We start from the raw sequence: 21,655 nt of genomic DNA, 5'->3' as shown, positions 1-21,655 counted from the left end.
AATAGTTGGGGGGGGGGGTGCGGCTAGGTGGCAACAGTGGATAGAGCACTGGGCTTGGAGTCAGGAGTACCTGAGTTTAAATCCAGCCTCAGACACTTAATAATTACCTAGCCGTGTGGCCTTGGGCAAACCACTTAAACCCATTGCCTTGAAAAATCTAAAAATAAATAAATGAATGAATAAATAGTCAGGAAAAACCAGGCAATAGGAAAAGGAGTCAATAGTAAAGCTAGCATGCAGGAATTGGGGGGGGGGGGGGATAAAATAAAAAGACTGTAGCCTCCTAAAGAAGAAATGGACAAAAGACATAGGTGACAAGACTGTGTCCCAAGGAAACAAGTTGATAACTCTGAGATCATAGTGAAGTGCCCTAGAAGGGGAAGGGAGGAGAAGAACAGAATTTATGTAGGAGGACATTTAACATTTGGAGAGCAGTTTACAAATATGGTATGAATGTAATAAAATATTATCACATTGTAAAAATAACAAATGACATTATTTCAGAAAAACCATAGTTATGAATGATGCAAGCCAAAATCAACAGACCAATTTATACAACTATTATATCTGAGAAACAACTAAATCTGAAATATGTAAAAACTATGATCAATGCAATGAACTCCAAAGGAGGATGAAACAGGTTACTCACCTCTGAACAGAGAGAATATAGGCTTAAAGAGAAGAATGAGACAGATTTTTTTATCATGTTCACATTATAGATATGCAAGGGTCTTTTTTCCCTCATGGATTTCAGGATTTGGTTTTGTTGTCTATGTGGTAGGAGGGAAGAGAATTGAAAGGTATGGGGGGAAACACCTATGACAAAGCCAAAAAAGGAAAGGGAACCTGAAACATTTCCAAAAATACTGGTAATTATTAAGTATCTGAGGCCACATTTGAACTCAGGTCCTCCTGACTCCAGGGCCAGTGCTCTATTCATTGCGCCACCTAGCTGCCCTAAGCAGGATAATTTTGAAAGTGACAAATGGAATATATATATAGCAAGTATTATTTTCAAAATGGAGATTCATAGCTGCATAAAAAATTTTGTGTCCTTTTGCTTATATGGCAGTGTCCTTTTTTGGTGTTTAAGTACAAAATAAAGTATTGAAACAAGAGCATATATTGTGAATAAAGTACTGAATAAATATTATAAATTTTAAAATATAAATTCTATAAATAGGTAGCCAAGTTATACAAGGGATAGAGCAATGGACTTGGGATCAAAAAGATCTGAGTCCAACCTTTCTGAAGAGCAATTTGAAATTATGCCCAAAGGGCAATAAAATTGTGCATCCCCTTGATCCAACAACACCACTACTGGGTCTGAATCCTGAAGAGATCATGAAAAAGGGTAAAAATTCTTCATATACAAAAATATTCAAAGCAGTTTATTTTGTATTGGCAAAGAATAAGAAATTGAGGGGATGCCCATCAACTGGGGAATGGCTGAATAAATTGTATGTGATGGAATATCATAGTTCTATAAGAAATCACTAGGGATGGGACTTCAGAGTAGCCTAAAAAGACTTGCATGAATTGATACTGAGTGAGATGAGCAGAAGCAGAAGAACATTGTACACCCTAACAACAACATGGGGTGATGATCAACCATGATGGATTTGATCATTTCAGCAGTGCAATAATCAAAGACAATTCTAAAAGAATTGTGATGGAAAATTCCATCCATAACCAAAGAGAGAACTACAGAGTTTAAATGCAAACCAAAGCTGACTATCTTCAATTAGTAAAACTTGTCTTCATATATTATGTCATTTTTTTCTCTCTAATATGTTTTTTCCTCCATTTGGATTTGATTCTTCTTTCACAACATAATTAATATGGATCTATGTTTAGGATAGTTACACATGTAGAGACTATATTAGATTGCTTTCTGTTGGGGAGGGGGAAAGGAAGGGAGGAAGGGAGGGAGAAAAGTACAAAAATCAAAACTTTGCAAACAAAATGATTGGTGAAAACCTACTATTGCATGTATTTGTTAAAAACAAAACAAATAAAAACATTTAAATTAAAAAAAAATTATCTGAGTTGAAGAATGGTCTCAGAAATTTACGAGCGGTGTGATCCTGGCCAAGTCATTGAACATGTTTCCTCATTTGTAACATGGGGATAATACTACCTTTCATAGTTGTTGTGAGGGTAAAAATAAGAAAATATTAGTAAAGTGTTAGTTATTGTCATCATATTGATCTTTTTAACCCCCAAGTATACAAACACAATATTACTTTATGATGCCATCTTTGCATGTAAATAAGTAGATACCAGGTACTTCTGAGATTGTACATACTGCCACTACCTGGATCACAGGAGTATTATAAGAAACTGATTTTATAAACCTTGAAGCACTATTTAAAGGTGAGTTATTATTATCAAGATCAGGAAGTATTAAATGTTTTGTAAACAATGCCCTGGTTTAAATAGCTTCCTCTCATAGAATTTAGCTTCTAGTGAGAAGATAAAACGCAAAAATAAATAAAGAAAATGTAAGATATTACATAACACAATAATGAGAAGGGTGATTAGAAATAAAGTACTAGGTGAGATACAAAGAGGAAGGGCATTAAGAATTAGCAGGATTAAAGGATGTTTCTTGGAGGAAATGGTGATGTAAGCTCTCTTTTAAAAAAAGGGCGGGGAGAGACTTCAGGACCAAGATGGCAGAGAGAAAACAGGCACTATGTTAAGTGCTCCTGGTTCCCCTCAAAAATAACATGAAAGAAACCTCTTAACAGAATTTCAACTGACAAAATCAAGAAAGAGAAGTTAGGAAAAGACCACCTACCAACAAGGTGTGTCTCAGGGGACCGTGGGTGAGCCAGAGGGCCAGCACAGGGACAGCAACTGGGAGAAGCCAAAGGACTGGCCTCAGTTGCAGAGGCTTTGGTGAGTGTAAAGTCCAAGAACCAACTTTAGCTGAGGAATCTTTGGCGGGGGGGTAGAGGAGTGACGGGAGGGTGAGTTCCAGTATAGGGAGTTGCCAAGCACATATAGAAAATGACCAGCTGGGCAAGGGACCTGAGGTCCATACTTTTTGTTGAGCAATCTTCCCAGAACTAACAGTAAACACCATCCCCCTCAACCCCATCAGGTTCAGGTGTGAGCAGAGTTCACTCAGCTGAAAAGGTGATTAACTCCCTCCCCCAGGGCCAGCCCATTGTTCAAAGTCAACTTAGACCCTGCTGCTGAGGGCCTAAAACCCTCCAGAGAAAGCAACCAGCGCTCCCTGCTGACCAGCCCTTGGAATTATTAAGCCAAATGAACAAAGCCTGTAGGAACTACAAAAGCAAACCTCTGAAACCCAGCCTCCCCAACACAACATCCTAGATGATCTTCATCTTCCTAGATGAAGAAAGGCCAAAGATAATGGGGGCCCAAGAAGAAATAGATTGTAACCCAAAGAGATCTAGCAATTCTGAGAAGAATATGAATGGGTCTCCAACACAGAAAAACTTCCTTGAAGAAATCAGGAAGGAGTTTAAAAATCAATTGGAAAAATTGGGAAAAGAAACTCAAGAGAAAATTAACACATTGCAAGAGGAAATTAACATCTCACAACAAGAAAACAAATCCTTAGAAAATACAATTGGACAAATACAAAATGAGACTACTTCTCTCAGATCCTCAATTGGGCAAATGCAAAATATCTGAAATCCTCAATTGGGCAAATGCAAAAAGAAAATGATTCTCTCAAAACTACACTTGGGAAAATGGAAAACTCCTTCAAAAATAGAATTGACAAATTGGAAAAGGAGTTGCAAAAGGTAAATGAAGAAAATTCTTCTCTAAAAAAAGAATGGAATTGGTAGAAACTAATGACTTCATGAAACAACAAGATTCTGTTAAACAAAACCAAAACATTGAAAAATAGAAGAAAACATAAAATAGCTCATCAGCAAAACCACTGAACATGAGAAAAGATCGAGAAGGGACAACCTGAGAATTACAGGCCTTCCTGAAAACATTGAGGAGAAAAAAAGCCTGGACTTAATATTATAGGATTTAGTGATGGAAAATTGCCCTGATATCATGGAACTAGAGGGCAAAATAGTTATTGGAAGAATTCATCAATCCCCTCCTGAAAGAGATCCTAAATTGAAAACACAAAGGAATGTTGTGGCCAATGCCAGAACTATTAGATAAAAGAAAAAATCCTGCAAGCAGTCAGAATGAAACAATTTAAATACCAAGGAGCCAGAGTAAGAATTACACAAGGCCTGGCTACATTCAACACTAAGGGATCCAAGGGCCTGGAATGAGATAGTCCAAAGAGCAAGGGAGCTTGGAATGCTGCCAAGAATCCACTAACTGGCAAAGCTGAGCCTTCATTTCCAGGGGGAAAGATGGACATTTAACGAAATGGGAGACTTCCAACATTTCCTGATGGAAAGATCAGAGCTAAACAGAAAATTTGGACATCAAACAGAAGGCTCAAGAGGCACCTGACAAGGTAAAGAAAAAAAACTGCTATCCAATAAGATGAAACTGGCTATATCCCCACCTGGGATAAAGATTCTCATAACTCTTGAGAACTATAACCCTATTAGGGAGAATACAATTAGCCAGAAGTGATGGTTACTCATGACTTAACCATGAGTCTGTTGTCCAATAAGATTAAACTGGTATATCCCTACCTGGGAGAAAGACTCTAACAACTCTCAAGAATTGTAACTCTATTAGAGAGAATATACTTAGCCAGAAGTAATGGAAAAATCATAATTTTTCTGTGACTCAGATAGAATGATTTAAAAATAATACCTCCTTAAAAAGGGGGGACAATAAGGAGACAGGAGGATGGAGAAGACTTGAATGGGGTAAATTTTATTACATTAAGAGTTATAAAAGCCCTATTGTAATAGAGGGGAAGGGAAGAGTTGAGAACCACCTGAATCTTCATCTCATCAGACCTGGCTTAAATTTAACTTAAACACACACAGTTAAGTTAAGAAACTTATCTTACTTTTCAAGTATAAAAGGGAAAAAAGGGAGGGGTAAAAGGGGAGGACGAGACGAGAAGGGAGAGAAAAGGGGAACTAACAGAAAGAAGGGAAGGAAGAAGGGGAAAAGGGAAAGAGGAAAGAAAGAGGATGGGGGCTGATATAGGAGGGCAAACACACTGAAGATAGCAGTATTCAGAAATAAAATAAAGGGGAATATGGATAAAGGGAAAAAATGGGGAAAATACAAATGGAGGGAAGATAGCATGGAGGGCAATAAAGAGTTAGTAATTATAACTTTGAATGTGAATGGGATGAACTCTCCCTTAAAATGTAAGCAAATTGCAGAGTGTATTAAAAACCAGAATCGTAAAATATGTTGCTTCCAAGAAACTCATTTTAAGCAGAGAGACACATAAAGAGTAAAGGTAAAAGGTTAGAGGAAAATATATTTTCCTTCAGCTGAAGTGAAAAAAGCAGGGGTATCAATCCTTATCTCAAAGTTGCTGAAAAAACAAATACTGTTAAAAGATAATTGGGGCGGATAGGTGGCACAGTGAATAGAGAACCGGCCCTGGAGTCAGGAGCACCTGAATTCAAATCTGGCTACAGGAAAACATAGACAGCAGAGACCTCAACCTCCCACTCCCAGATTTAAATAAATCTAATCATAAAATAAACAAGAAGGAAGTTAAAGAGGTAAACAGATTGTTAGAAAACCTAGATATGATAGGCTTATGGAGGAAATAGAATGGGGATAAAAAGTAATGTACTTTTTTTTCCTGCAGTACATGGCACTTACACAAAAATTTACCATATACTAGGGCATAAAAACAGAATGATCAATTGCAGAAAGACAGAAATAATAAATACATCTTTCTAAGATCATAATGCAATAAAAAAATATGTAATACTGGGCCAGGGAGAAATAGACCCAGAACTAATTGGAAACAAAATAACCTCATTTTAAAGAATGAGTGGATCAAGCAACAATTATAGAAAGAATTAATTATTTCATCCTAGATAATGACAATAATGAAACAGCATACCAAAACCTATGGAATATACTCAGGGTGGTTGTCAGGGGATAGATTTTATCTTTAAATGCTTACATGAATAAATTAGAGAAAGAGGAAGTCAATGAACTAAATATGCAACTAAAAAAATTAGAGAAAGAACAAATTAAAAACACCCAATTAAATAACAAATTAGAAATTCTAAAAATTAAAGAAATTAATAAAATCGAAAGCAAGAAAAATATTGCACTAATAAATAAAACCAAAAGTTGGTTTTATGGAAAAAACCAATAAAATTGATAAACCACTGGTCAATTTGATTTAAAAAAAGGAAAGAGGAAAACCAAATTACTAGTATCATAAATGAAAAAGATAACCTCACCACCAATGAGGAGGAAATTAAAGTAATAATTCAGAATTATTTCACCCAACTCTATGCCAATAAATTTGACAATCTAAGTGAAATGGATGAATATTTACAAAAATATAAGTTGCCCAGATTAAATGAAGAGGAAATTAAAACCTAAATAACCCTATCTCAGAAAAAGAAATTCAACAAGCCATTATTGAACTCCCTAAGCAAAAATCTCCAGGGCCAGATGGATTCACAAGAGAATATATAAGAGGAGCAAGATACAGCAGAAAGAGCTAGAAAGAGAAATTCCATTCAAAGTAACTTCAGACAATGTAAGACACCTGGGAGGCTACCTGCCAAGGTAGACTCAAAAACTTTTTGAAAACAATTACAAAACACTTCTCACACAAATAAAATCATATTTAAATAACTGGGCAAATATCAACTACTCATGGATAGGTCGAGCTAATATAATAAAAATGACAATTCTATCAAAACTAAACTACTTGTTTAGTGCCCTATGAAACAAAATTCCAAAAATTACTTTAATGAGTTAGAAAAAATTATAAGTAAAGTCATATGGAGAAATAAAAAGGCAAGAATTTCCAGAGATTCAATGAAAAAGAGTGCAAAATAAGGAGGCTTAGCCTTACCAGATCTAAAATTATATTATAAAGCATCAGTCATCAAAACTGTCTGGTATTGGGGACAGCTAGGTGGTGCAGTGAATAGAGAACCAGCCCTGGAGTCAGGAGTACCTGAGTTCAAATGCATCCTCGAACCCCATTGCCTTGCAAAAATCCTAAAAACAAAACAAAACAAAATTGCCTGGTATTGGCTAAGAAATAGAGTGGTGGATCAGTGGAATAGACTAGATGCAATAGCAGGAAATGATTATAGTAATCTGCTGTTTGATAAACCCAAAGAATCCAGCTACTGGGATAAACACTCTCTTCGATAAAAATGGGAAAATTGGGAGTTAGTAGGGAAGAAACCTGGATTAGACCAACACCTCACACCCTACACCAAGATAAGATCAAAATGGATACAGGATTTAAACATAAAAAACAATATTATAAGCAAACTAGAAGATCAAGGAGTAGTATACCTGTCAGATCTATGGAAAGGAAAGCAGTTTTATGACCAAGGAAGAGATGGGGAAAATCATCAAAAACAAACTAGATAATTTTCATTACATTAATTTAAAAAGCTTTTGCACAGACAAAACAACTTTAACCAAGATCAAAATAAATGTAATAAACTGGGAAACAATCTTTACAACTAGTATTTCTGACAAAGGACTCATTTCTAAAATATACAGAAAACTGAGTCAAATTTTCAAAAATACAAGCCATTTCCCAATTGACAAATTGTTAAACAATACATGGAGGGCAATTTACAAAAGAGGAAATGAAAGCAATCCATAGTCATATGAAAAAATGCTCTAAATCACTACTTATTAGAGAAATGCAAATTAAAGAATCTCTCAGATACCACCTCACACCTGTCAGACTGGCCAATATGATCAGAAAGGACAATGATCAATGTTGGAAGAGATGTGGGAAATCTGGGACACTAATGCATTGTTGGTGGAGCTGTAAACTCATCCAACCTTTCTGGAGAGAAATTTGGAATTATGCCCAAAGGGTAATAAAAATGTGCATACCCTTTGATCCAGCAATACCACTACTGTGTCTATATCTGGAAGAGATTATGAAAAAGGGTAAAAACATCACTTATACAAAAATATTCATAGTAACCCCGTTTGTGGTGGCAAAGAATTAGAAATTAAGTAAATATCCATCAATTGGGAAATGGCTTAACAAACTGTGGCATATGTATGTCGTGGAACACTATTGTTCTATTACAAACTAGGAGGGATGGGAATTCAGAGAAGCGTGGAAAGATTTGCATTGACTGATGCTGAGCAAGATGAGCAGAACCAGAAAAACATCATATACCCTAACAGCAACATGGTGGTGATGATCAACCTTGATGGACTTGCTCATTCCATCAGTGCAAAACTCAGGGACAATTTTGGGCTACCTGAAATGGAGAATACCATCTATATCCAGAGAAACAATTGTGGAGTTTGAAAGACCAAAGACTATTACCTTCAATTTAGAAAAAAAGAAATTATTATCTTATTATGTAATTTTGCTATCTCTTATACTTAATTTTTCTTCCTTAAGGATACGACTTCTCTCTCATCACATTCAACTTAGACCAGTGTATACCATGGAAACAATGTAAAGACTAACAGACTGCCTTCGGGGTGGGGGGGAGCAAGAATAAGGAAGGATAAGGGTAAAATTGTAAAACTCAAAATCAATAAAATATTTCTTTAAAAAAAACAAAATTGGGGTAGCTAGGTGGCTCAGTAGATAGAGCACTGGCTCTGGAGTCAGTAGTAACTAAGTTCAAATCCGGCCTCAGACACTTAATAATTACCTGACTGTATGGCCCTGGGCAAGCCATTTAACCCCATTTGCCTTGCAAAAACCTAAAAATAAATAAATAAATAAATAAAGTCATACAACTGAAAAAAAAAAGGAATGTTGTGGGGGGGCAGCCAAGATGGCAGTACGTGAACAGCTTTTCCTAGGAGCTCTCTCCAAAACATTTCAAAAACCTTAAAATTATGACTCTAACTAAATGTCCAAGAGACAAAACGCATAGAAATATCCAGTGAAGCAATTCTCCAGCCCAAGGTAATCTGGAATATCGTAGGGAGGATCTGTTCCACAGGGTTGGAGGGAGTGGCAGTGCAGCCAGGATCAATGTGCCAGAGCAAAGGAGCTCCAGCCTTCTGGGACAGCCCGAGGGGTGCCTGGGTCCGTAGGAGCACCAACTCCTGGCAGCAGAAACAGTTTCCTGACCTGCCAACCCAGGGAACACCAAGCACAACTTGGAAGATCAGCCAGGAAACCTCTGCCAAAGTGAGTGGGAATTAGTATGACCTTCAGCACAGCTACAGCCATCAGCGTAGCTGCAGCCCTCAGAGCAGCCTAGATCTCAGGAAACTGATGCAAACCCAGACAGCCACAGCAGCTGATTCCAGAGCACTCAGCCCAGAGGAAGCAAGGGGGTAGGGGAAGACTGTTGAGGTCTCTACACTGTTTCTAGGACAGGATTCTGGGGCTTTGTTCATATTCAGACCCTGGTCACAGTCTGGGCTCCCATACTGTCATAGAGCAAGGACCCTCCTCCTAGCTCCAGTGCAGAGGGGTGTACTTGTGGTCATCCAAAGGCCAAAGCACAGGGCAGGAGAGCAGTCAGAGCCTCCCATAAGACTTTGAGGTGCTTCAAAGGGTGACCCAATAATACTCCAAATCTAGACAAGCCCCCCAAAACCAGGGCACAGGCTGGGGAAATGAGTAAATATAAAAAAGGAATTTGACCATAGACAATTACTTCAGTCCCATGGAGGATCAAAACGCAAAGTCAGAAGATGACAAAGTCCAAGCTTCTGTATCCAAAGTCTCCAAGAAATATAGAAGTTGGGCTCAAGCTATGAGAGAGCTCAAAAAAGATTTTGAAAATCAAGTACAGAAGGTAGAGAAAACATTAAGAAGAAAGATGAGAAAGATGCAGGAAAAACATGAAAACCAAATCAGCAGTTTGGTGAAGGAGATCCAAAAAAATGCTAAAGAAAATAACATGTTAAAAACTACTTTAGGTCAAATGGGAAAAGCAGTCCAAAAACTTAACAAGAAAAAGAATGCCTTAAAAAGCAGAATTGGCCAGATGGAAAAGGAGATAAGACAGCTCTCTGAAGAAAACAACTCCTTCAAATGTAGAATGGAGCTAAAGGAAGCTGATTGACTTTGTGAGGAATCAAGACACAATAACACAACACCAAAAGAATGAAAAACTAGAAAAAAACCTGAAACTTCTCATTGAAAAAACAACTGACATGGAAAACAAATCCAGGAGACACAAATTATTGGGCTACCTGAAAAATCATGATCAGAAAAAAAAAAGAGCCTTGACTTCATTTTTAAAGAATTTCTAGGGGCAGCTAGGTGACACAGTGGATAGAATACTGGACCTGAAGTCAGGAGTACCTGAGTTCAAATCTGGCCTCAAACACTTAATAATTACCTAGCTGTGTGGCCTTGGGCAAGCCACTTAACCCCATTTGCTTTGCAAAAAACCTAAAAAAAAAAAAAAAAAAAAACAATTTCTGCAGGAAAATTGTTTTGATATCCTAGAAGCAAAAGGCAAAGTAGAAATGAGGGAATCCACCAATCTCCTCCTGAAAGAGATCTAAAAAAACCCAGGAATACTATAGACAAGTTCCAGAACTCCCAAGTCAGAAAATGTTACAAGTAGCCAGAACAGAACAATTCAAATATAGTGGAGCTACAGTAAGGATTACACTGGACTTAGCAGCAACTACATTAAGGGCTGTTAGCACTTGAAATATATATATGATATTCCAGAAGGCAAAAAAGCTTGGAAGGCAACTGAGAATAGACTACCCAGCAAAACTTAACATTCTCTTCCAAAGGAAAAAATGGACTTTCAATGAAACGAGAATTTGAAATGTTCCTGTTGAAAAGCCAGAGCTGAACCAGAAAGTTTGATCTTCAAGTACAAGACTCAGGGGAACCATAGCAAGGATGGACAAGAAGGGTAAATTATGAGGAATTTAATGATTATGAACTGCATGTATTCCTGCATGGAAAGATGATACTGATAATAGTAATTGAACCTTCTCATTTATTAGAACAGTTAGAAGCTTTTATAGTCGAGATACAGGAGAGAGCTGAATTTGAAGGTATAATATATTGTAAAAATGGAGTTAATGGGTGAAAGAGAAATATTCTGGAAGAAAGGGAAAGGAGAGGTAGAATAGACTAAGATATTTAATACAAAAGAGTCAAGAAATAGCTTTTGCAATGGTATGGAAGGGAGGAAGGTGAGGGGGGAAATAAGGGAGCCTTCATTCTCGTCAGAAACGATTCAGAGAGGAAACAGCATACATACTAAATAGGGTATAGAAATCTAGAGGAAAAAAGAGAAATGGGATGAGAGAAAGAAGATGGGGGAGGAGAGAGGGGATGTAGGTGATAAAGGAGAGGGTAGATCATGGGAGAGGATAGTCAGATATAACACGTTTTCTTTTTTACTTTTTGCAAGGTAGTGGTATTGGGTGGCCTGTCTGGGACCAAGGGGCTGGGTGGTCACTGGGGTCTCTGGGATGTAGGCTTGGGCTTTCCTGGCCCCAGGGCCAGTGCTCTGTCTGCCTGCGCCACTTGGCTGCCCCACAACACACTTTTAAAGAGAGGGAGTGTGAAAGAAGAGAGAAAATATTATAAATGGTAGAGGGGAGAAATGGATGAAGGGAATTAAAATAAACAACAGTAACCGTGGAAAAATATGGAAATAACTTCTCTGTTGGACTTATGAAAAAGAATGAGAACCACCCCAGAGATATGGTATTGGAACACAGAGTGAAGCACATTTTTTTCTCTTTTTTTTCCCTTTATGTCTTGTGAGATTTTTTTTGGGGGGGGGGGATTATGTTTACTCTTACAAGAAGACTATATTAGTAATGTGTAAATAAATAAAAATATAAATTTTTTTGAAAAGGAATGTCTATTGATATTTGTCAACTTATTAATAAAAAAGAAATTTTAAAAGATAGATAGATAGATAGATAGATAGATAGATAGATGAATTCAATAGGTGAAACTATATCAAAAGACATTATAGGCACATGAAATTGGGTGAACTAGAGGTGACAGATTGCAGGGAAGGCTGGGAGTTACAAAGGGTTGTATGGTTTCCAAACTTGGACAGAGTAAAAAAAAAGAAGAAATATAATCTAAAATAATCTCAAAGTCACCTCTATTTGGCTTTCTAATTGTGTTTCTATAAATAAATTTAATGATAAGAATTTAAAGAATTTCTAGGGGTGGCTAGGTGGCGCATTGGATAGAGCACCGGCCCTGGAGTCAGGAGTACCCGAGTTCAAATCTGGCCTCAAACACTTAATAATCACCTAGCTGTGTGGCCTTGGGTAAGCCACTTAACCCCATTTGCTTAAATTTAATAATAAGAAAAAAAGAATTAAAAAATCAGCTTGTATTTCTTGAAATAAATAAGCTTATTTTCCCCTAGAATATATTTGAAGGAGAAGAATGAAAGAAGTGAGGAAAGAAGTGAGGGGAAGGAGGAAGGGAAACATAAGCAAAAAGACAACCCCTGCCTTCAAGAAACTTCCATTCTGATGGAGAAAGACTACGTGGATTTTTAGATCTATAGAAAGTTAGAACCAGGAAAGAATGAAAGCAAGCCAGCCTGGGTTCTTCCATAAAATGGAAGATATAGGAAAAAACTTCTTAATGAGAGAAGAACTGGAATAGGGGAGGAGAGGGGGTGAGAGGAGGGAAAGCAAGGAGCTAGTTGGAGACAAGGACAAGCCTTGAAGAGAGATATGCCAGGATGAGTAAGCTAAGGGAGTGGACACTTGGAGATGGTCAAAAGAAACCAGGAATAGATAGATAGTTGCCATGGATAGCAAAAATCTGCAAAATACAAAGTCCATCAATTGAGGACTGAACAAACTGGTATATAAATATAATGCTGCATTGTTATAATCATTTGACATAATGGCTATAGAGAATTCAGAGAAACATAGAAAGACTTGTATGAACTGAAGCATGGCAAAGTAAGTAGGGCTTAGAGAAGAGTACACACAATAACTACAATAATGTAAATTAAAATAGCAATAACAAGGCAACTAAACTCAGATTAATTTCAGTGAACAATCTTTGTTCAGGAGAAAAAAATGATAAAATATATTTCCCTGGTGGGGGAATACTGGTCAATAATGTTTCCATGCAGTCAGATAGAGTAATGGTATCAGACAGGTTTTGCCTATTTTGCTTAGTTACAAGGAAAGGACTAATGGAGTAAAGACATACATTGTAAATGAATGAATACAAAAAACAAAATGCATATACAAACATATATATATATGTGTGTGTGTGTGTGTACACACACACACACACACACACACACACACACACATATATACATAGATATATGTATGTATATATTTGCCACAGATAATCCGCAAAGTGAATAATCCACAAATAGGTAATGGAAAATTGACTATAATTACATTCATCTTGGTGACCTTGTTCTAAATTATTATGGATTACCATTATGCAAGTTATTTTGTTCCACACCAGAGGTGGCTGTATTTTGCTATCAGATGACATGACCTCTAATTCAATAATGACTGTAATGCACTGGTATTCTCAGATAAAAGCTGTCTATAATGTCTGAACAAAGGTGAATTAGTTATCCAATTCACACACGCAATTAACTCTCTTAATACCTAAGAGACCATGGAGCCCCTTCTGAATTTACTATTAATACTGCATATGGAGGTCTTCCCTCCATCTGTAGTTATCCTGTGTTACACTTCATAATAAGCAATATTAATAGTTTATTACCCCATCAAAAATCTTGCATTGGTTATCACAAGAGATCTCATTGCATAATGAAAACTTCATTGAAAAAAATGTATCTTATTTAAAATGTTATACTGCTCAGAAAAACACAAAAGCTTTTTATTCCCAGTAAAGTAAATAAGGAAAAATTATCACACAGGATTATAAATTATTAGGTTATCCTTTAGATATTATTTTACGAAGACTTGTCAAGAATAAATATTTATTAGCTGAATTTAAATTTATATTCTGCATTCATTTACCTCCCACAAAAAAAAACAGAATAATTACTTATGTTATGGTGTTAAAGGGCAAATAAAAATCAAAACATAATTTTTTTTACTTGCCACCTGTTCCTCTTATAAAAGCTGAAATTTCATAAATAGTTTGAAGGCAAAACAATGTGCTTCTGCTTTGAACCCATATGTGACGCCACTGGCTATATTAATAAAAATCCAGATCAGAATAACTAGGTAATGTCAAGTGTTAGGCAAATATTCTTGCCTTTTAAAACATGGAGGTAATTAATTAATTCTTTGGGGGGATGCTTTTCATTTTAGACACCTAAAATTAATATATCTTCTTGGCAAAGATGAGAGAACAAAATAAAATGCCCCAAATCAAACCTGGTTCTCTTAGTATTAACTTAAATTAATATTTCTCTTTGACTCTTATCTGTTCCTGTGGAAAGTGGTAAAGTAGTATTAAAATTGTAACTATAGTTTGAACAAGATCTTCTGTTCATCTTGGCTTTTCACCTTCTTTAATAACTCCCATTTTAGGAGTCAATCACTTCTGGTTTTGTGCCGTAAGAAAAACTACAATACAACTGGTAGGTAAGGTCAATGTAAGGGGGACATTTATGGAAAGCTAAGGAGTTGATATTCTTTCCTGTGCAAACAATTTAAACCATGGACCAACCTTCCGCATGCTGCAGAACAAGAAACACTGACTCCTCCGAGATGATGTACTTGTGCAGACACACCATGTTGGGCACACAGCGGGGGATGATGGTCTTTCTGTTCCTGCTGTACTCACTGCTTTTCCTTAGACCCTGACAGAGAACAAAAAGGTCAGTTGTACCCTCAGCTGCCTTTCGAGCCTGCTGTGCTCTGTGTTTATCAACCAAACTAATCTATCCGAGTTACTCTAGGCTTCAGAGAAACCACTCATCTGCTGCTCTATGCCCCTCGGTCCCTGGAGGCTCTGCTGATGGCATCTGGCATGAATCCAGAGAACAGAAGATGGCACAAAGCTGCCATTAAAATCAATTACGTGGGTCAGTGTTTTTATTAGAGTCTCTCTCAAACTAAGTCATCAGGATGACACTCTGAGTTATTTCCCTATGACCTTTTCTTAAATTTTATTTTATGTATACATGCTTATGTATGTATATTTAAAACAAAAAGACATTATCAATCCAAATTCTAAAGACAAAAGAGGCACTCCCAGACCAGGCTGGTGAATTTCAAATTCTATTCTTTGCAGAATCAATGAGTATCCTCCAAGGGAACAATTAAATATTTTCCAAAGAATAAGGTGTGTCCATTTTCTGAGGTCACACCCTGAATAAAAACTGCTTGAGAAACCTTCAGCAATAAGCAAAGCATGTTTTTTCAAATAGATACTTCAGTATTTGTCAGTATGCCCTGCTGTACTGATAAGCCAAATAGAAAGTAACTGGAAAAGGAAATAAGTTAATCTATTCAATTTGTAGGTGCACTAGAAATGCTTAAAAGAAATATATTTTTAGAGATGTATTGTCACAATTCATTTCAAATACCACTTCTAAATTACAAATGGAAGGTTTTCTTAATCATGCCTTTGGTTATAAATTCAGGTAAAAACAGAATAAAAATTGAATTTACAGTATATGCATCAAAAAATGAACTGAGGGTCAGAGCTATAGATAACATGCTCCCAAATAACTATAGTAATGATTTTTTGAAATATACATTTTATTTTAGCTTTAATTGGCAACAAAATGTGTTTATATTTGTACACACAAATATACACATACACACAAATATACACATACACACATATAAACAAAGGGGGAAAAGAGAACATATAAGAATTTTTTAAATGACTCTAAAATACTATTGGTCTGTAAATTTCAACTTTCTACCAACTGTTAACCCCACACCAAAGGCTTTTCAGAGTTAACTGTAACCAGTAATACCCACATTATCCTTGTTCTCATAAAAAAACTTTCACCTCCTCTTCTGAGTATATAACATTAATGTATTATGATCTTATACAGTTGTAGTCATTGTGTATATTGTTCTGCTTTCTTCATTCTAAATCATTTCATATATCTTTCTATATTCCTTCTAATTTTTAATATCTATCATTTCTTATGGCCACCAAATATTCCTATACATAATTTATTAAAGGAACTTTTAAAAAGTGTTACAGGAACACAGCATATTTGGGTCCTTAAGAATTATAGTTATGATCACAGATTAAATTTTGTATAGTTCCCACAAATAAGAGAAATGGTCTCAAAGCCAGAAAGACCTGGGTTTAAGTCAGGCCTCTTACATACTGATTGTGCAATACTAATCAAGTCATTTAATTCCTTAGGGTACTAAGAATTCAGAGAAGCTAAATTTCAGAAAAGAGGCTGACATACATTGTTATGGAGAATTTTTTACAGTCCCAATCCCAGGTCTTATCATTTCACAAATCCGGGGTGTGTGTTTAATGTGTCTGTGTGTGTGTGTGTGTGTGTGTGTGTGTGTGTGTGTGTGTGTGTGTGTGTTTACGTCTATGGAAGGAAATAAGGAAAAGAAGATCTGAGTTAAAACTATATACTATGTACTGTTGATTGAATATAGCATTGCATAAACATCATTTTAACTTTGATTCCGCAGCTCAATCATCAAATCTATATGCTAGAATATTAAATCAAAGCTAATAAGATGTACTGCAATAGAATTAAACATAATATTTTATGTTTAAGTTCAAAAAAATAAACTGTGCAAGTATAAAATGGAGGGAGCATAGCTAAACAGCAATTTCTTTGAAAAAAAAATCTAAGGGTTTAAGTGACTCAAAAGTGTGATATGGCAAACCAAAAAAACATGCAATATGTAACTGTAAGCTCCATATAGCCCTGGACCAGGAGAAACAAGACCTCTATACTCTTCCCGTCCCACATCACATCAGGAATATTATATTTATTTCTGATTTTCATAGTTTATAAAGGACATTGGCAAGCTTGAGGGAAATCAGAATGGTGACATGCCAGATGAGGGATACTTAAAAAAGAGAGAAAATATAAAAAAAGGGGGGGGCAGAAACATGATAGCTATCTCCAAGCATTTAAAAGATTGTCACATGGTAGAAGAAATATATTTGACTTTCCTTCAGAGGGCAGAATCAGGAGTAATGTATAAAAGTTGCAGAGAGGCAAATGTAGACTTCTCGTCTTGAACTCAACAGTTAGGGTCATCCAAAAGTAGAAAGAACTACCTCAAGAAGAAGCAGGTTGTCCATTCTCCAAATGGAGGTCTTTGAAACATTAAGATGGTTACTTGATGGGAAAACTTTAGAGAGGATTTTTCTTCAGAGATGGGTTAAAGTTGATGTCCTTCTGAGGTCCTTTTCAAATGTGTGATACTGTGCTCTACTCTCACAAAAAATTAGATATAGATATTTTCTATTTATCTGAAGGAAGGGTATTAAAAACAAGCTATAAAAAGAAAAACATGTAGAAAACAAATAAAAGTACACAAGATACTCAAGTATAAAAAAATAAGACTTTTTCTTTCTTAAATATTTCTTCCTTTCAATTTCTTAATTTAGAAAAATACAATAATTCTACTTACTTTTAAAATGAATGTCTGTTGTGTCCTTGTGTCCATTACAAGTAAAACCTAAAAAAAAAGAGTTTATTTTAAAAAAGGAAGAAATATTAGTGTTTCCTCTATTAAGATAAAGTATCATTGAACAGGATTTTCAAAACTCAACTAGAGGAGATATGGTTAATTCTGAATAGCTATGCTAGTTCTACAAGTCCATGCATCATAAGATAACCCTATGTAAAAAAGTTTTTGCTCTGGATCTACTAAGAAAACATTACAATTTTTTACATATTTTAGATATATTACTACATTGCTTAGGATTTTTAACTTTCATGACTAAATTTTTTAAAATTAGTTTTAAAGTGTTTTTCTTCTCTTCCATAGAAAATGAGATAATGAACTTATTAAGCAATCACAGAAAATATTGAATAGTATTTTTTTGTTTTGTTTTTAAGTTTTATTGATGTTGTTTTTACATTACAAACATTTTCAGATTACTCCTCACTCTGTGAGATCCCTTGTATCAAAATAAGACAACCAAGCAAACTAACACAAGTCACTTCATCCAAAAATGTATGCAATATTCCACAGCTACAGCACCCTTCAATTTTTGTATGTTTATGCAAAAGTGTATGCACATTTCATATCTATAATACCTCTCTATTTTTAATTGTTTTTTTAATTAAAGAAATGTATTTTTCTCTCCCTCCCAGCCCCACCCCATTGGGGGGGAAAAAAGAGAAAAGAGAAACAAATTCCTTGATACACACACACACACACACACACACACACACACACACACACACACACACACAAACACAGTTAAACAAAACAAAATTCTCTCATTAGCTTTCTGTGTATAATCATACACAGGTATATATTAACATATATGTGTACATGTGTATGTTTATATATATATATATATATATAGTTTCACTATGCATCCTCTTTCATTCTGTCAAAAGGTTAATAGAATTTTATTCAATAATTCATCAAATCGATGACTTGCTAGAAATTTAAAACCTAAGAATTGGAATCATTTTTAAACATCATGGAATCAAATCTCCTATACTTGACCTGAATTCCCATTGCATGATGGTCTTGGTATTCTATTAAATTCTATTCCATTAAATTCTATCTCCTATTAAATGCTATTCTTTGGGTCATATGTTAGGCACCACCTAGGGACTGCTGCTTATCTATGAATGAGCATAATTCTAGAGACATATTTTCAATTTAGAATTATAACAGTAATGACTATTAATTTAAAAGAATGATTTTGTGAATAGTTTACTACTTTAGTCTTCAACTTGCTATAACTCTCAATAATTAAAATGTATAATGTTCTAATATAATCAGTGTCCTAATAAAAGCAAATAAGTATCAAGTGGCATGGAATGTGTGATGGGGAAAGTGGAAGGAAAGGAGAATGAAGAGGATAAGTTGAAGAAGAAAAAGAAAGAGAATGAATAGGAATATGAATGAGAAAAGAGAATAGTAAGAATGAGAAGTAGGGAAATAATATACCATATTATATTTTTTATTTTTAGAGAGAAAAAAATAAATCTTCTGAGCAAAGAACTCTTATATAAATATTAAGTTTTGAATACTAGAGCCAGCTATCCTTAGAGAACTAAATTAAGCCAATTGTAACAATAGCCATTCAGGCAATGCTTAATGAGTATCTATGTATATAACACTATAAATGATACAAAGATATATGAGATATAGTCCTGACCTTTCAAGACCTTATAATCACCACACAAACACAACACCATCATGGATCTAAGACCTTCCTGAAGGGGAAAAAAAGGGTAAAATACTGATACCAAGAAACATATATTTAAAGTAAAATGAATAGTACTGACAAAAAGCACTAAGTCAAATGAGAAGGGATTCCAAAGACATAGCACATGGAAAAAACAACAAACACAAAGGCAAGGAGCAGAACTGAACAAGGTATATGGTATATATGTATAAATAATAATAATAATAATCATAACAGTTATGTGACTGGAGCAAAAGGTTTGGGATATAATGAAATGGGAAAAACAGACTGGGTCCATATTACAAAGTTGAATATCAGACTAATGTATTTGGACCATAAAGCTTTTATGAAAGAGAAAGTAAATAACTTAAACAGTATTTTAGGGAAATTAATTTGGCTACAGCAAATAAATAGGGACAGGGAACACACTTATAAAGTTATTACAATAATCTAGGAGCAAAATCATAGTGTTATATCAGTGGAAATGGAAAAAAAGTGATGGATGTAAAAGATTTTACAAAAAAAAGCAGAACTTAATCATTTGAAAAAGGATAGGGAAAGAGAAAGGATAAGTCAAATATGACACCAAAGTTCTGAGTCTACATGGCTAGGAGACTAAAAAAAACAGCATTATAATTGACAAAAATAGGAAAACTGCAAAGTAATCCAAGTTAGTGGAGAAGGTAGAGATAGTATGTTTGTTCTTAGGCATCAAAAGTTTGAAATAACAGAAGATTATGATAATATAATTATCTAATAAGCAACTGGAGGTAAACGAAAAGAGCTCAGGAAGACATAAGAACTATGAAGAACAACTGACAACCGAGTTTACATTGAATGGATACACTAATGGAGAAAGTGTAGAGAAGAGCTAACTAATTGCTAACTTAAAAGGCAGCTAGGTTGAGTACTTAAAGGAAGAAATGAGAATTTACAGCACCCAGAGGAAGAAACAGATCAAACAACGAAAATTTAAGATAGCTTAGTATCACATCCATTATTCCCTAACAGCCACCTCTTGTTACACTCTCATCATTAGCTGTCATCTTCCAAAGTAATTCAGAGACAACCTACAAGATGAGACAAATTTTGTCATAAATGTTGGAATCCAAAGATATTTTAGAAATTATTTAATTAACACCCTCATTTTATGAGAAAATAGACCCAGAGAGTTGAAATGACTTGTCCAAGGTCACACAGTAAATGGCATTTTGGATTTGAGGTCATATCTCCTTGCTCCAACTCCAATGTTGTTTTAAACACATTCCTTCATCTGTGCTAGAAAGACACCCAGAGGCCTGAATAAAATGTTAAATAAGAATCAGCTGTAAATTTTAGCAGGTAGTGTCTCTGAAATAATTTCATGTCTCTTAAGTCACCACAATAGCATAGTCACCTAAGATAAAATAAGTTTCAGTTCCACTATATATTGTTTCATTTGACTAAAATGAAAATATACTTGGTATGCTACTTATATGACTGGGGGGGGGGGGGGGGGAGAAGAATCTATTTTCTACCAGAAACCAGTTAAATTGAATGAAGAGAATATGATTGTTTAAATTGCGAATGATTGAATTTTGCTGGTCTCATTTAACTACACAGGATAAAAGCTAACAAAATTAAGATAGATAAAAATGTCTAAGAAATACTCATTTGTTTACATACACTTTCTTCTCCTATCAAGTTAGTTCGTAACTAGACCTGGTTCACATTGAGGCAATAAATACAAGAACATATGTGATTTTTTTTTAAAATGTGCCCTTTGACTGTCAATTTCTCCCAAACAGGTGTTGGCTAAATGATTATAAATTGGCCTCTGGATACACCTCTTCAACTGAGCCATACAGGGTTGGTGATAATATAATTAGACCTAAAAACATCAGGCTGGTGAATGCTTTCCATCTGTTTGGCAATAATGTTTAGTTAACAATAGTCTTTAAAAGAAGCACCTTCAACTTCCGTTCTTAAAGTTATTGATAGCACCATTCTTAACACACCAGCACTCTTGCTAACAAGAGCTTTAGGCACTTGAAAATTATTAGCTATACAGCTGTATACAGAGAGGAACGACTGCATTTAACATCTGTAACTTTGCAAATTTACATGCATCAACCTCACTTAAAGTCATTTCTTAATGAATGATGCTATGGATCTCTATTAATATTAGAGTTGCATGCACAAAGATCATAAGGAGCCAAACATTTTTTTAATGCCAACAGTAGGCCAATCTGTAATGAAGCTGTCAGCATAAAGGACGGAATAATAGCTTCTTTAACCCTCAAA

At 35.3% G+C, this 21,655-nt stretch overlaps 1 protein-coding gene across 8 annotated transcripts in view; it reads right to left on the bottom strand.

Moving 5' to 3' along the window:
* Window positions 1-21,655, bottom strand: part of RPS6KC1 (ribosomal protein S6 kinase C1) — a 247,207-nt gene that overhangs the window by 68,708 nt on the left and 156,844 nt on the right. For 7 of the 8 annotated variants that reach the window (XM_074222641.1, XM_074222639.1, XM_074222646.1 and 4 more), the window contains 2 exons: window positions 17,629-17,676; window positions 14,717-14,849 (listed from right to left, as the gene is read on the bottom strand). In XM_074222641.1, the coding sequence (XP_074078742.1) occupies window positions 14,717-14,849; window positions 17,629-17,676 (181 nt within the window). Of the gene's footprint in view, window positions 1-14,716; window positions 14,850-17,272; window positions 17,399-17,628; window positions 17,677-21,655 lie in introns of those variants that run through there. The other variant, XM_074222647.1, reaches the window with a different exon arrangement.

Source organism: Macrotis lagotis, chromosome 2 (assembly GCF_037893015.1).
Source record: "Macrotis lagotis isolate mMagLag1 chromosome 2, bilby.v1.9.chrom.fasta, whole genome shotgun sequence".
Classification (NCBI taxonomy): domain Eukaryota; kingdom Metazoa; phylum Chordata; class Mammalia; order Peramelemorphia; family Peramelidae; genus Macrotis; species Macrotis lagotis.
Note: the sequence above shows the minus strand (reverse complement) of the source record. Positions and strands in the feature narration are given on the sequence as shown.